The sequence below is a fragment of the Hemiscyllium ocellatum genome, chromosome 19 (genome assembly GCF_020745735.1).
Source record: "Hemiscyllium ocellatum isolate sHemOce1 chromosome 19, sHemOce1.pat.X.cur, whole genome shotgun sequence".
NCBI classification, from domain to species: Eukaryota; Metazoa; Chordata; class Chondrichthyes; order Orectolobiformes; family Hemiscylliidae; genus Hemiscyllium; species Hemiscyllium ocellatum.
The window spans coordinates 11,154,793-11,170,808 of NC_083419.1; the positions used below are offsets into that span (position 1 = coordinate 11,154,793).

At 38.6% G+C, this 16,016-nt stretch overlaps 1 protein-coding gene across 5 annotated transcripts in view; it reads left to right on the top strand.

The window, feature by feature from the left end:
- LOC132824853 (ubiquitin carboxyl-terminal hydrolase 15-like) overlaps positions 1 to 16,016 on the top strand; it is a 114,153-nt gene that overhangs the window by 19,416 nt on the left and 78,721 nt on the right. For all 5 annotated transcript variants that reach the window (XM_060839640.1, XM_060839641.1, XM_060839643.1 and 2 more), the window contains exons 2-4: positions 1,797 to 1,924; positions 8,095 to 8,225; positions 15,148 to 15,274. In XM_060839640.1, the coding sequence (XP_060695623.1) occupies positions 1,797 to 1,924; positions 8,095 to 8,225; positions 15,148 to 15,274 (386 nt within the window). The remainder of the gene's footprint in view (positions 1 to 1,796; positions 1,925 to 8,094; positions 8,226 to 15,147; positions 15,275 to 16,016) is intronic.

Consider the following 16,016-nt stretch of genomic DNA (forward strand, 5'->3'; position numbering starts at 1 on the left):
TGAATACATGTTTTTCAAACTAGGAAGTGTTGTCCAATGTCACTCTTGGTTCCATTTTCTATTCAGTTTTTTTTTGTAAATAAGTTAGAAACTTGAGGGGAGCAACATTATAAAGTTTACAGATAATACAAGATATGATAAGTCAGGACGAGGATTGTTGTAGATTTCATAACAACAGACTCAACACAGAAACGGACAGAAGTGTAGCAGTTCAGTATGAAGTGTCAATCAATGTCTTTAGAGATGGAGAAGAAATTATTTTAAATTCTGTTAAGCAAACAAGATAAGTAACTAAATTTTTTTAAAAATAGCCCTTGGATGACTGAGTTTACAAATACTGGAATTGAATATAAAAGCAGAGACACACTGGAACTTTACAATCACATTTGATTTCTGCTGAAGTATTGTAAACAATTGATAATGTGTAAGAAACAGTCCAGAAGGGGTGCAATATGACACTGTTTGCAGCACGTGTAGTCTGGAAAAGTTAGAACCATTGTCTTTGACATAGAGACTAAGAGTGACATAATAGATGATTTGGAGTTGGGGACCATGTGTACTGTGTCAATTTTGCAGATGACACTAATATGAGTGGCAGAGGAGCATAGATACTTTTAGTGGGCAAAGGTCTGGCAGTTGGAATACAATATTGATAAATGTGACGTCAACTATTTTGGTAGGAGTAACATTAAAAAGGATTATTACTTGAATGGTAAAACGTTGCAGCATGCTGCTATACAGAGTCCTTTTGCACGAATCAGAGGGTTGATCTGCAGTAATTTGGAAGTCAAGTGGAATTTTCTCCTTCATTGCTAAAGGGATTGAGTTTAAAAGCAGAGATGCTATGTTGCAGCTGTACAGGATGCTGATGAGGCCACACTTAAGTACTGCATGCAGTTTTTACTTGAGAAAGGATATACTGGTACTGGAGGGAGTGCAGAGGAAGTTCACTTGGTTGATTCTGGAGTTGAGGGGGTTAGCTTATGAGGAAAGACTGAGTAGACTGGGATTATATTCATTGAAATTTAGAAGAATGAGGGGTGATCTTATAGAAACAAAATTATGAAGGGAGTAGATGAGATAGAGGTAGAGGGTGTTTCCACTGGCAGGTGAAACTAGGACAAGAGAGCATAGCCTCAAAATTAGGGGGAGCAGATCTAGGACTGAATTAAGAAGGAACTTCTTCATCCAAAGGTTGTAAGTCTATGAAGTTCCTTGCCCAATGAAGTAGTTGACACTACTTCAGTGAACATTTTAAAAGCTAAGATTTTTTTTGAACAATAAAAGGAATTGAGGCATATGGTGAAGGCACGGGTAAGTGGAGCTGAGGCCACAAAAAGATCAGCCGTGATCTTATTGAATGACGAAGCAGGCTCGAAGGGCCACTTGGCCTACTCCTAGTTATGTTCTATTACGTAATAAAGTTTCCAAAATAGTTTGAGATGTCATGAGAGGATACAGGGAAAAATCATTTTCTGGTGAGTGGGTCACTAATTAGAGGTTGTAGACTCCAAATAATTAGAGAATGATTTGGAGAGTGATGGACAATTTACTGTTTTGGACCCCTCTACTTGAAAATGTGGTTTCAGATTGATTCTATGAATTTTAAAGGGATTTTGGTTAGGCACTTGAGGAGGAACCTACATGGTTACAGGCAAAAAGCAAGTAGTGGTACTATGCATGCTTTGAAAGAAGTAGTACATGTGTATTGGGTTGCAAGACTAGCTCCTGTGCTGCAGATTTCTGTGATTGTTATGAAATAATTAATTCAATAACATTTTTATTTACCATCTCAGGTACCTGGTGGATAGCCGGTGGTTTAAGCAATGGAAGAAATATGTTGGCTTTGATAGCTGGGACAAATACCAGATGGGAGACCAAAATGTGTATCCTGGTCCTGTTGACAACTCTGGGCTTCTGAAAGGTTTGAACACTTGCTTTATATTTTAAATTATGAACTGTGCTATTAACCATGCCCTGCAGACGTGCAGGAGAAAGGTCCTTGTATATGAACCATTCTGTTGTCTTGGTGTATGGAGGTATATAGTGCAATTTATCCTTCCAAAATTGTTCCAAATCTTGACACATTTTGGTTTATATCCACATTAAATGTGAGGGCAAAATGGCCTGTATGTTCAGGTATCTGAGCGTCCATTGTAGTACTTGCTGCAGGACTATGTCTTGAACTCTGTCTTGTCCTTGTTATTACCATGCCACAGGATCTTTATTCTCCGTTTCAACCACTCTTTCGCCTATCGATTTCCAGGTTTCAAAATGACAAGATAGGGTTTAGTTTGGAGTATTTTGACTATAGATTTTTTTTTAAATGCTAACATTTTCGTGCAGTTAATTAGGTCTTTGTCTTTCTCAAACTGTTGTGCTCTGGTTAAAATGTAGAAATATTTAGTTACGGTTGTACTGTACATAATATGCAGTGTCACTGTTAGAAATATGACACCTGAAAATTTATTAAGTCAAATCGAGGAAAGTAGATTCATCCTTATTAGTTATATTAAGTTAATCATAGTAGTCAATCATTTGTCAATCTTTGTGCACCTGGCACGATGAACCATATTACGTAGCCACAGTGAAGCTTCAGCGATTTAATGAATCATAATGTTAAGTGCCAAAATACTCCAGCCTTGTTTTTTATTAAACTATATTAATTGTCTACTGCTGGTATTATCATTTGAAACCATAATATTGCAGTTAAACTTGTTTGAATAAAATCAGTGATTTCTTGCTTCACGCACAAATGTGCTCATTTTTGAGAGGCAAATCTTTATAACAAGTCAATGAATCTTGGAGAAGCAAAACCCTCATTTTGAAGAAGTAATTATGGTGATTAAATGGAGATATTTTCTGATTTCATGAGTTATATAAACCAGTTGCATATCATGTAAACTACTTCAGCTTTTTCCAGAAATACTTGAATATGTTTGTGCTTTAAGACCACGTTGCACCTTTAATATTTTTTAAAAGAAATAAATAATGAAGCTTTCAGGGAAGCTATGTTAATGTTGATGCGCATTGCTGGAGAAATTTGTCAGATTCTTTTCAGATGGTGTTGGCCCTTTTGGCAGGTTTCGCGACGATGTCTTGTGAGAATTTCTGACCTATTTAAAGATTAGATATACAGGTTCACCTGTCACAGCTCGAGGGTAGGAAAATTAATGTAGTCACGTGCTAACAAACTATCAAATATTTTTGTCAGAAGACAGATCAAGTGCGTCTATTAATATTTGGAGATATAATCAGAGAAGGTTTGAAGCAAAACCCAGTAACCTTGCTTGATTTTCCCCTGGAGATGGATATAATTCTAGCACTTGCCTAATAGTTTGTCTTGTTATTCTAAGGAATGTTTTTGGGCACCAATGGACAAGCACTGTTTTAATTGGGGTGAATATGGAATGTAGCTCAGGATCTGAGGCCTTAATTTGCAGGTCAGGTTTCAATCAAGATTTTAAATATTCAAGGCGGAACTCTGTGCATTTTTGGCCAAGGTTATTATGCCTGTCATTTCTCACGTAACACAACTGCCCATGTAACAAAAAGATCATTCCAACATTTAGTTCCAGTTTGAGAAATACTGTTCCTTTGCAATTAATTTGCTTCTGGGGAGCTTTTCAAAGGTAGAAGCAGCATTAGAAAATGTTAGGCTGATATTAACCAATTCAATTTTGATTTTACTGTCTCAAATTGAAAGTTGCACAATTATCTTGTATGTCGGGTGATTGTGGTAAAGCCAGCCTTTGGTGCTTGGCTCTTGTTCTGTGAGGAAAATTTCAGAAGAAATTAAAGCTGCCTTTAGACTTTGAAAATGCCATCATTGTACTAAATGTGCGCATTACTAGAAATGCAAGTTACTTCAGGCCTATTGTCTGTGTTTTGCTTTAAACCTGTTGCCCAGTATAGCTCTGCATACATTTCTTGATCTCCTATGACGTCGTGTAAAGCAAATTGAGACAGTGTAGTCTTCAGGCAAAGTTAGATTTGGGGTGTAGGATGCGTAGATGCATTTTAATTTAGAAGTTTCATTTTCAGTCCTTATTTTTATATCTCTGCTTTCTCTGCCCATGTTTAAAATGGGAGTTGCCGTTTTTGATTTTTCATCGTGGGCGGCACGGTGGCACAGTGGTTAGCACTGCTGCCTCACAGCACCTGAGACCCGGGTTCAATTCCCGACTCAGGTGACTGACTGTGTGGAGTTTGCACGTTCTCCCCGTGTCTGCGTGGGTTTCCTCTGGGTGCTCCGGTTTCCTCCCACAGTCCAAAGATGTGCGGGTTAGGTGAATTGGCCATGCTAAATTGTCCGTAGTGTTAGGTAAGGGGTAAATGTAGGGGTATGGGTGGGTTTCGCTTCGGCGGGTCGGTGTGGACTTGTTGGGCCGAAGGGCCTGTTTCCACACTGTAAGTCTAATCTAATCTGGTGTTCCTCACTGCTAGTATGAGGATCGGTGATCTGGGAGGACTTGACGTTTTGGAATTGAACATTTTAAGAACTGAAAGTGGATGTATTGAGGGAGATATCTAGTGTAGATGATTAAGCTGCAGCAATACTTAATAATATGAAAGGATTACATGCAAGTATTACAGCATGCATTTTATTTAATCTTCAAAGATTCCAAATATTTCATGTGAGATTATGAATAGATAGTCCATTTTGTGTATCTTGGTGTTAGCAGGAAAGATGGTGGGAAGACTGATTTGTAGAACAAAAATGTAGTTCGCTGTATGTATTGACTGGAATTAATTTATATGTATTAAAAATTGCCTCTGTAATACCATGTGAAAAATCAGGATTATTGGTGGACATAAATAAGCAAAGGTTGTGACAGTTGAGGATTGATTGAGAGGAAAGTTTTGGGAAAGGTGGTTGTATAGGGATTGAAATGCTACCCTTGCTGTGAGTTCCCACTCAAGTGAGGCCACAGCCTCCTGGAGAAATTAAAGGGAAGAATTAGAGAGAAAGTTTAGATACACATTTGGATAGATGCAAAATGGTATTGATGTGGTGGCGTAGATGCAGAAGGCCCCAGGAGTAACACTGAAGTAAAATCATCACTATGCACTGTGCGCCTCCAAGGGTAATGAACTTGAGAGATGGGAATGCCTGAGGGAGGGTGAATAGTTGTTGACTTTAAGAAGACCATATGCGTGATGAGTGATTTTCTTTAAATATTTAGTGTTTCAGTATTATAAACTATCTTTGAAGGATGTATGTGTAGTAATAGGATTGTTGGAAAGTGCTGCATTGCCTGCAAAAGGAAATGTAAATTTTACAAGGTACGTTTAGAGGCAAGAAAAGTACAGGGGGCCACCAAGACTGTGCAAACACATGATGTCTTTCTAAACTAAAAGCCTTTTGCCTCTACATGGTTTGTGTCCCTCTATCCCCTGCCTATTCATATATCTGTCAAGATACCTCCTAAACATAGTTACTGTGTCCATGTCCACCATCTCCTCTGGCAGCTCATTCCAAGCATTTACCACCTTCTGTGTAAAAAAATAAACTATCTCTTACATCTCCTGTAAACTTACAGCTCTTATCTTATATCTATGTTCCCTAGTAATTGAAATTTCTATCCTGGGAAAAAAAACCCATTTTTTATCTGTTTTATCCATGCCCCTCAATTTTGTAAACTTCTATTAGGATGCAGTTCATCTTTAAATGTTTAAGTGAAAACAAACCAAGTTTTATAATCAGTCCTGTCACGGGATCCATTACTTCTTCATGAAAAGACTCGATTCCTCTGTGGAATTTTACCTGATTATATTATATTGTATAAGATTAAGCTTAACAGCAATGATGCTATTAACTCGTTAAGTGTCATGGGATCTGTCTACTTCTTCATGAAAAGACTCAATTCTTCTGTGGAATTTTACCTGATTATATTAGATTGTAGCAACAATGATACTATTAACTCTTTATTGTATTTTAGCCTAGCAACAATTAAGTATAACTATGACTATGTGGCAACTGCTCTCTACCAGCTACTTATCAGCTACTTATTGTTTTCTCAGCTAATTAAGTGTTTAACGCGACCTTTAAACAATGCTGACCGAGGCACAGTTTGAGATTCCAGTTCTTTAAACAAATGATGTAATTGCTTAACTTAGACTGTAAGGGATATAAAAGCAGAGCTAAAACAGACAGAACTCACTCTTGTCTTGAAACACAGACAATGAGTCACCCAACCATCCTCTGAACCACCAGGCTTGCAGAAAAGACACATTTGTGCAAAATACGGACCGATCGGATGAAACATACGGACGGCTAAGAGCTTGCTGAAATACGCCTGCCTAAAAGATTCTCGGTTGAGGCACTGCATTCTAGCCTGAAGAAGATACAATCTGAACCAACTAGCTGATACACGCTAGTCTATGAAGATCCCATTTGGGACACTCAGGTATTAAGCTCTGCTTTTATCCTAGGTATCTTTTAAGAACATTCAAAAAGGCTGTAACGATTGTGATTAACTGAAAACATCTGATTGTGAGTATTCAACTTATTATATTGATAAATTTCTATTATATTTTACACCACACACTTCGTATTCGCCGAACCTTTATTTGATAAGATATGTTTACCATTGTGTTGGTATGTTAAGTCTAGAACTTAGCTGAGAAGGCATTAGGATTGACTTAAAGTGAATCCCTCTCACTCCTAGGTGAAAGGATAAACTGAAGGGACCTAGAGACCTGCGATAAACCCAGCCGAGTTTGTAGCTATCAGGACCATACAGTCAATAGGGACCACTGGTAAACTTGACAGGTAACGGCCTCAGGTATATGCCCGAGGTACTGTAGTTTAATCCGGTAGTAACCCATACCTATTGAGGATATCCACCTGAATAACATAACAGTCCCCTCATACCTAATGCTCTCCAAACCAGGCAACATCCTGGTAAACTGTTTCTGTACCCTCTGCAAAGCCTGCACAACCTCCTTGTACTGTGGCAACCAGAACTGTACGCAATATTCCAAATGTTGCCGAACTAACATCCTACACAGCTGCATCATGATTTGTCAGTTTTTATATTTTCTGCTCTTACCAATGAAGATAAGCTTACTCTACACCTCCTTGATGAACTTATCCATTTGTGTTGCCACGTTTGGGGAACTGTGAATCTGTATGCCTAGATCCCTTAGTATGTTGATGCTGTTAAGGGTTCTGCCATTTACTGTTTACTTCCCTCCTGCATTAAATCTTCCATTTGTCCTGATTAAGCTCCACTTGCCATTTCTCCAACTATCCAGCCTATCTATATCCTCTGGAATCCTCCTCACTATCTGCAGGTCCCCCAGACTAATCAGGCCACCTACATTCTCACTGAATCACTTATATGTATAACAAACAATGTGGGTCCAAGCAAAATACCTTTGCACTACTACTGTCTGTCTCCTATGACTAAGCCAGTTCTGTATGCATCTTACCAGCTCACTGCAGATCCCTTGTGACTCAAAGTAAGCATTTGTGTGTTTGACCTAACTTTGTCAGGATATGAGGGGTGGTTTGTGTCTCCTAAATAATTTTTGGTATAAGACACACCGGGCACATGATTTCATGTAAATATCGTGAAGAATTAGCCAGTTCTTGTTTGTGATTTTTGTTATTGGCTTGAGCAAGTTTGAATTTATCCCAAGTCACAGTTGAGGGGGTTGCCTTATGAGGAGAGACTGAGTAATCTGGGATTATATTCGTTGGAATTTAGAGGAATGAGGGGATCTTATAGAAACATATAAAATTATGAAGGGAATACATAAGATTGAAGTGGAGAGGATGTTTCCACTGGCAGGTGAAACTAAGACAAGAGGGCATAATTAGGGGGAGCAGATTTAGGACTGAATTGAAAAGGAACTACTTCACCCAGAGGGTTGTAAATCTATTGAAGTCCCTGCCCAGTGAAGTAGTTGACACTACTTCAGCGAGCAAGAAAGAAATTAAGGGATATGGTGAGAGCGCAGGTAAGTGAACCTAAGACCATGAAAAGAACAGCCATGATCTTAATGAATGTTGGAGCAGGTTCGAGGCTTACGCCTGCTCCTGGTTCTTATGTTCTTTCTTTATTGTATTGTGTTTGTCCCACCCAGGTGGAGATTCACAGTCTCTAAAGGAGCATCTCATAGATGAGCTGGATTATATCCTGGTACCCACAGAAGGCTGGAATAAGCTGGTCAGCTGGTATGGATTAAAAGAGAACCAAGAGCCAATTGCACGAAAGGTATCTCATCTATATGCATGATAGTTGGAAGTCAGAGGGTCATAGCAAAACTAGGTAAAACTAAAGAACCAAGGAATAAAAGTATGCTAATACATTGAGGTGAAGAGGGATGGCAGGTGTCTTGTGTGGATCATCAATGTCAGCATACATCCATTGGGTTTAAGAGCTTGTTTCTGTGCTGCAGGCTCTAATTATGTAAAATGTCAACTCAGACTGCCTACCACGTTTGTGTACAGTATAATTGCTTATAAATTGCTATGTGTAGTCATGTAGGCTACTGGCCATTAGATTCAAACCAGCTGTCCAGCTAACTTATTCACACATTCAGTTCAGTAGATAGCAGTAGAATTAATTTTATAATCTAAAATCAGTAAAATCTTTAAAGCATTAGAGGAAGATTTCATTGTGGATGCTGTTGCGCCCTTAGTTTTACATTCAGTTGACATGTTGGGGAAGGAGTTAGTGACAGTGCTAATATCAGTGGATTAGTAATCTGAAACCCCCTGCTAATAACTGGACTAGCCTAATGGCACCGTGTATCCTCTGTTTATCATTAAAGAAACCCATCTGGTTCGCTAATGTCCTTTAGAAAATTTTCAGTTTCAGTATGATTCTGACCTAGCTGCAAACTTGTTGTGAGAAACCAAAAAAAGCCAGTCCATCGTCAGTTGTCAATTACAAAAGCCCTTGTTTTATTGATCAAACAGGTGGGGGAAGGGGGTGATGGTGGGAGAGGGATAATTTTGCAAGAAGAAGAAATGAAATTTTTTTTTTGAAATAAAAGAAACTCCAACCATTGCAATCTTGTTCCACATAAAAAAAATTCTCTTCACAAAGTATGTGAGTAAATGCCCAAAATAAATGTGCACAGAGACCTCTGTCAGTGCCAATTCCCTCAGTAAGGTGATCTCCTAGGAACTCTGATGTGTTCAGGTTCAGGAGACACCTTTAGATTTTCTCCTTTCAGTTTTTAAATTCCTTCCTGTCATCTGTCTTCTTCACTGAAGCTGCCGAGATGGAACTGCTCTCCCAGTGCTATAGACACACGAAATGTGCCTTGTTGATGAGCTTAGAATTTCCTTTCTTTTTGTTGCTGATTCCGATATTAGCATTTTGTCTGTGCTGGAACCCTTCATGCTCCTTCCTTACTTTTTCTAGCTTACGTGTGACTCTAGACTTATAGCAATGTGGTTGCCCTCTGATAAATTAGGAATATGCAGAAAATGGTGGCCTAGCAGGCAATATCCAAATCCCATGAATGAATTGATTTTAAAACTCTTTTATTGCCAATTACCTTACAGTTTGAGCACCTGATCTTTTTCATGTTACTGATCACAAAACAAAGCTTCAACACTCTGAATTATACAGTATACAGCAATGCTAATTTTGTACTTGGGGTTTACTTTGGCACAATCAGTTTAATCTTCGGAGTCAGAACATTTTGTTTACTGCCAAAAAAAATCTTCAGAAGTATTGCTAGCCTCATATCAGTATTGGGAGCCAAATCTTTGAAGAGAAGAGACAAGTAGAACCTTTTCTTTTAAAGATCTCTGTAGTGTTCCTGCTGGAGCTATCTTTTGCTCCTTCCTGTTATTCATCCACTTTATGCTACTTGATGAAACAAAACACAACATTTAGTTTTCACCTGTATGCTGAAGACATCCAGCTCCAATAAAGCCCTACCATTATTCTTGAATTTTCCATTGCAAATTACTTACCAGACAACACTTGGTTAGCAAAAATTTCCTCTGGCTAAATATTCTGAAAACTGAAAGTATTATTTTCAGTTCCTGTTTCCTAGCTACTGATTATGTCTCCAATGAAAACTGTTTCAAGCTGTACTATACTGTTCAAGTGGTGTCATATTCACAGATGTGGCTTCTAGCCGCACATCTTTGCAGTCCCTAAGACGACCTATTTCCACCCGCATAATGCCTCTTAAAATCACCCTGTCTCAGCTCAAATATTAATGCCCTCATTAGTTCCTTTCTTACCTCTGGATTCCTCTGTTCCCATGGACACAGGATCATTGGACTTAGGAACAGAAGTAGCTATTCAAACCATCGCACCTGCCCCACTAAGATCATGACTGATCTGGTTGTAGTCTCAACTCCAGTTTCCTGTCTGAGCCCTTGACACACTTTGTTACGTTCTCTTTTCTGAGATGCTTTACACATTTGATGCAACTGCAATTTGCCAACTTCTGTGAACAAGCAAAATTTATTAAGGACGGCACAATACAAGTTTGGACAAACTCTGAACACACTTTGCCATGCTTGCGAAGCATGTCTAGGGAAGCTCTCTGAGCAAAGGAAATAGTCCTTTCTTCATACAAAATCTTTACATCACAGTTAGTAATGCTCAAAAGGCAACCCCCAGCCATTCCCTTCACAGTCACATGCCATTCATGACACAATGCAGTGACCTGACCATCTCCAGAAACACACACTTATGTTTCGAAACTGTAACTTGACCTTTAATAAATTCAGTGACATAGCCTCCACTGTTTCTTGAAGAAGAAACTTCCACACCATGTTCCATTCGCATTTGTACTCACTGGCCTGCTTTGGCTCCTGGTCAAATTCAATTATCAAATTTCTCATTATCCCTCACTATTTCTGTAATATGCTCCAGTATCTCAATTTTTTTGAGTTATCTGCTCATATCTAGTTTTGGTCTCTTGAACTTTCTGATTTTAATTATTTCACTGTCTGTGGTTGTACTTTTTGATTTCCAAACTCTTAAGCTCTGGAATTTGGTCCTATATCCCTCCCACCTTTTTGTGCTTCCATTCCCTCTTTCAGTATGCCTTGTTTGAGAAACATTTTGGCTATTTGTCATAATTGCCTTGTGTGGCTTGTTGTCAAATTCTGCTTTATAATATCCTTTAAATGCCTGCCCATGTCTTTGAATAAAAGATACAAGTTGCAGCTGCTTATACGATCAGAATATGGTGGATGCCAGAAATCTATTATACTTATTTGTATAGGATATGTAACAGCCAATTTACATGTTATGGTGTGACCATGACTTTGTTAATTTTGATTATCAAGTGTTGAGGAATACACATTGCCAGGACATGAAGTATAACTCCTTCCTCTTCAAAATAGTGTTTTATGTCTGTCTGAGGGGACTGGTGGGCCCTCAGATTAATACCTTTATGCCAGAAGAAGCAGCTTAAGCATGACTCGTAATTCTCTCAAACTTCTGCTAACAAAATATGATGAGGTAATGGAAATATGTTTCTATTCTTCGGACTAAATTTGGTTTGTTAAATTTAAAACCACCTGCTTTAAATCCACAGACAAAGGTAGAAATTGCTGGAAAATCTCAGCAAGTCTGATAGCATCTGTGGAGAGAAATCAGAATCAACATTTTGGGTCGAGTGACCTTTCCTGAACTTGAGTTCTCTTCACAGATGCTGCCAGACCTGTGGAGCTTTTCCAGCATTTTCTACTTCTGTCTATGATTTAAAAGCATCCGCTGTTCTTTCAGTTTTATTTTGTTTCAAATTGTCGTTGTGAATGGTGGAAAAGTGAAAGATCATCTTTTTACCAATTGTTCTTTTTTTGTAGATGGAATGTTTTTGTTCATGATATGGATGCTCTAAAATAAGTTTCTTTTCAGGGAGAATTTCCTACAATGTGTTCCCACTCTAACAAGAAAGGAGACACTACTACACCTGGTTCTTTGGAACGAGGTGGGCCAAGTAGATCAAAGTGTCAGTGGGGGGACAGTGATCATTGTATTATAAAGTTTGGGGTGACAGTGGCAAAAGGCAATTGACAATGTAGCGTAAGAACAATTAAATGGGAGAGCTGCTTCGATGGAACAAGAATAGAGCTGGGTCAGATAGAGTGGACCCCAAGGGTAGGGAAAAACATTACCAAAGAGGCAAATTTTACTCAGGCCTGAAGACAGACGAGGAAACTTATTTGAAGGATTCAGAATTACTCAGGAGGTATCATTGGAGAAGCTGCTGGTACTAAAGTTGACAATTCATCTGTACCAGATGAGATGAATCCAAGGATTTTGGCGAAAGTGAGTACATTTCAGAGGCATTGGCTGTGATCTTTTTCATCCCTGGGATAGTGTCAGAGGTCTGGACGATGACAAATATTAAGCCCTTGTTCAAAGAGATTAAAGGGAAAAGTCCAGCAATTGCAGATCAGAGTTTAATTTCAGTTGTGAGGAAACATCTAGAAATGATAATTCTGGATTGCATTAATAGTCACATAGACAATATTGGTTAAATAGGGACAGCCAGTATAATGTTTTTTTAAAAGAAATTCATAAGAATCAGAGAATCCCTACAGTGTGGGAGCAGGCCCTTAGGCCCAACAAGTCCACACCGATCCTCTGAAGTGTAACCCACCCAGACCCATTCCCCTACCCTATTATCCTATATTTACCCCACCCTAACCTACACATCCCTGAACACTATGGGCAGTTTAGCATAGCCAGTTCACCTAATCTGCACGTCTTTGGATTGTGGGAGGAAACCCACACAGACACTGGGCGAATATGTAAACTTCACACAGTTGCCCAAGACTGGAATCGAACCCGGGTCCCTGGCACTGAGGCAGCAATGCAAACCACTGAGCCACCGTGCTGTCCCATAGTCAACTTAACCAAGTTCTTTGAAGAGGTAGCGGGGGTTGATGAGGGTAGTACAGTTAATGCAATGTAAATTGACTTGAAAGCTGTTTAATACAGAATCACTCAGTAGACTGAAGGTGGTTATTGCTCATGGAATAAAATGTAAATCCTTTCACATTCCAGCCTGTGCAACAAATGTCTGATTGTCTAATATTAGACATTTAGACATTTGTAAGCATGAGCTGTTGGGTATGGTCAGTATCTTGTTGTTACAAGCAACCAAAGGAATGTGCTGTTTGTTACAATCTGCCAGACTCTGAAATGTACAGTTTACATAATTGGCAACTCACTGACACTGAAGTTGAAAAAAATAACATTTGAAAATTTACACCATAAGAGCAAAACCATTAAGCCCATCTGTGCTGGCTGAGAAAACAACGATCCAACCTAATCCACTTTTCAGCTTTTGGTGTATAGCCATTGTATGTTATGGGAACTGAAATCCATTTGCAAGTTTTTTTTAAATATACCAAGGGATCCGGTCTCTGTCATATGTTCAGACATTAAGTTTCACTCTCCTCAACTAGTGGACAATGAAACGACAATAACAGGTTTTCAACTTAGGATAAAGTGATGGTTTGCATGTCTGTCAAAATTCAGCAAAAAGGGGCAATATGTATCCATCAATTAAATTTTCATCAGCCAGAGGAAATATCTACTTTTGTGTCTTGCTGTGCTCGACAGACTGTCGTGTCGCCAATCAGCTGCAAAGAAGGGAGTTGAAAGGACTGGCTATGTAGGTGTCAAATTTTTATAGTACTGAGAGGGATCTTTGAAACAATATATTTGAGAATGCCTGACCTAACTCATTCTTTCTTAATCAGTCTGCATTTGATCAATTATCAATTATTCTGGATCTCATTAGTGTTATATTCAAGGCCTGTTGACTTTCAGTCATAGTTATAGAGATCTATCGCAGAAAATGGCCCTTTAGCCCTGACATCCACACCAGTCAGAAAAACCATTTGATTCATCTAATTCCATTTTCTCGTACTCAATTCATAGCTTTGGATGCCTTGGCCAGTGTGTACCAGTATTTTCTACAGTTGAATATATCTATACTGTCGTAAAGGGTGAAAATTTTCAGATGCTGAAGCATAATTTAAAAGATGTAAAACAAAGTACCAAAGAAGAATGCGACTGATTGTCCCTGTGAAAAACAATAATCAGTATATCTTCAGCTATGTAAATAAAGTGTAGTAGTCACTTTTCTTTGCTGGCTCATGAGGCTGAACTTGTGTGGAAAGGCTAGACAGGCTACGCCTATGCAGGTCATTCTGCTATAATGTGCGTTTTGTCAACGTGAATTGGCGATAATGCGATTGGCGAATTGTGGACACTGTTTGGATAAAGCGAACTTTCTACTGAACAGATATCGCAATTTTCTATTCGCGATCTTCTGTAGCACGATTTTCGATATTAGTTTTCCATAGCCTGATTTCCTATAGTGCAAGGTTGCAGAGGAACACAACTGTCATGTGCGAGTAGAATAACCTGCACTTTCTGGAATTTGACTTAATTGAAACATATAAAATTCTGAAGGGGCTTCACAAGGTGGCTGTCAAAAGGATATTTCCTCTTATGGGAGAATCTAAAAGTGGGGTTCATGGTTTAAAAATAAATTTATTCAAGACAGATAAGTAGGCATTTTTTGTCTCTGAGCAGTGTTTGGAGTTCCCTTCCTCAAAAGGTAGTAGCTACAGAATCTTTAATTATTTTTAAGGCAGAGGTAAATTCTTGATTACCAGGGGGATGAAAGATTGTCAGCAATATGCTCAAATGTGTGGTTGAAGTCAGATCTGCCATGACCTTATTGAATGGAGGAGCAGACTCGAAGAGCCTAATGGCCTACTTTAGTTCCTTGTTCACAGGTACCTGTCGCAGAAAAATTCAAATTTAGCTCTTGCTGTCATACTTCAAGAGTAACTTCAGTTATTAAAATACTTTAATTTTTCTGCTGTTGCTTTTAAATGCATGCTGAGGGATTAATGAATTGTTTCAAAAATTTGCACTTTGAGCATTATGCATAGAAACTAATCATAATGCAATCATTATAAAAAAGCATACGTAGCCATTGTTTCTGGAGGTAATTGACTGGGACCAACTGTGTGCTGTGTTTTGGGCTGTCAGTTTCAGGATATTAGAGTGGCTAGGGAAGTGTAGAAAGTGTGCAGGTTAATATACAGTAAAATATTCTAGCAAGTTGCCTTGCATGAAATACAAAGAAGTTTGTCTTTGTCTAGTATTGCTTTTATTCCTTCAGGTGGTGGAGCAGGGCATGTTTGTGAAGCATTGCAAAGTGGAAGTGTACCTAACAGAATTAAAGTTGTGTGAAAATGGTGACATGAACAATGTCATAACAAAGCGATTTAGCAAAGCTGACATCATAGGTAAGTGAAAGTTCTTGACAATGTTCTTAACAATTTTCTTGTCACTTCTTTCTCTCTCCTTTCCTGAAGGCATTGTTCCCTTTCAGAGACCATTCTATGGATGTCCTCTTTTGTCTCACTCAAGTATCCCTTCATTGCATGAGCCCAGGTGGTAGTGTCTGATATGGGCTGTTTGGTCACCTGAGGGTTAATGACCAAGTCCAACATCCACAAACTTGTCTTTCAGCAAGGAATGTTCTCTAATTATTAAGATAGGAAACACAAGCTAATTATATTGTTTCTACCTTTCTCGCTCTATTGTAAAGCTCTTAGTGTCTTTGAAATAGCAAAGCATCAGTGTAGAACAAATTGGAAAAAAAAGTTACTTGGCTTGTTATCATGAGAAACCTTTCCTTTATAAGAAAAAAAAGGAGCAATATGGCCCATCACAACTGCTCACCATTTAATACAATTATGGCTGATATTTTAACCTTAACTCCACTTTTCCATCCACTTTCCATTTGCTTGATTTCCTGAGTAAACCTCATTCGTGAACATATTTAATGATGGGGCATCCTTATACCTCTGGGTTAGGCAGTTCCAAAGTTTCTCAATCTTTTGAATTTAGAAATTTCTCCTCATCTTAGTCCTAAGTGATTAAAATCTTAGCCTGGTACTGTGCCCTATGTTCTACATTCCCCAGCCTGGGGTAACAATCCCTGTGTTGACTGTCAGAGTTCTTCAGAATTTTCTATATTTCAAT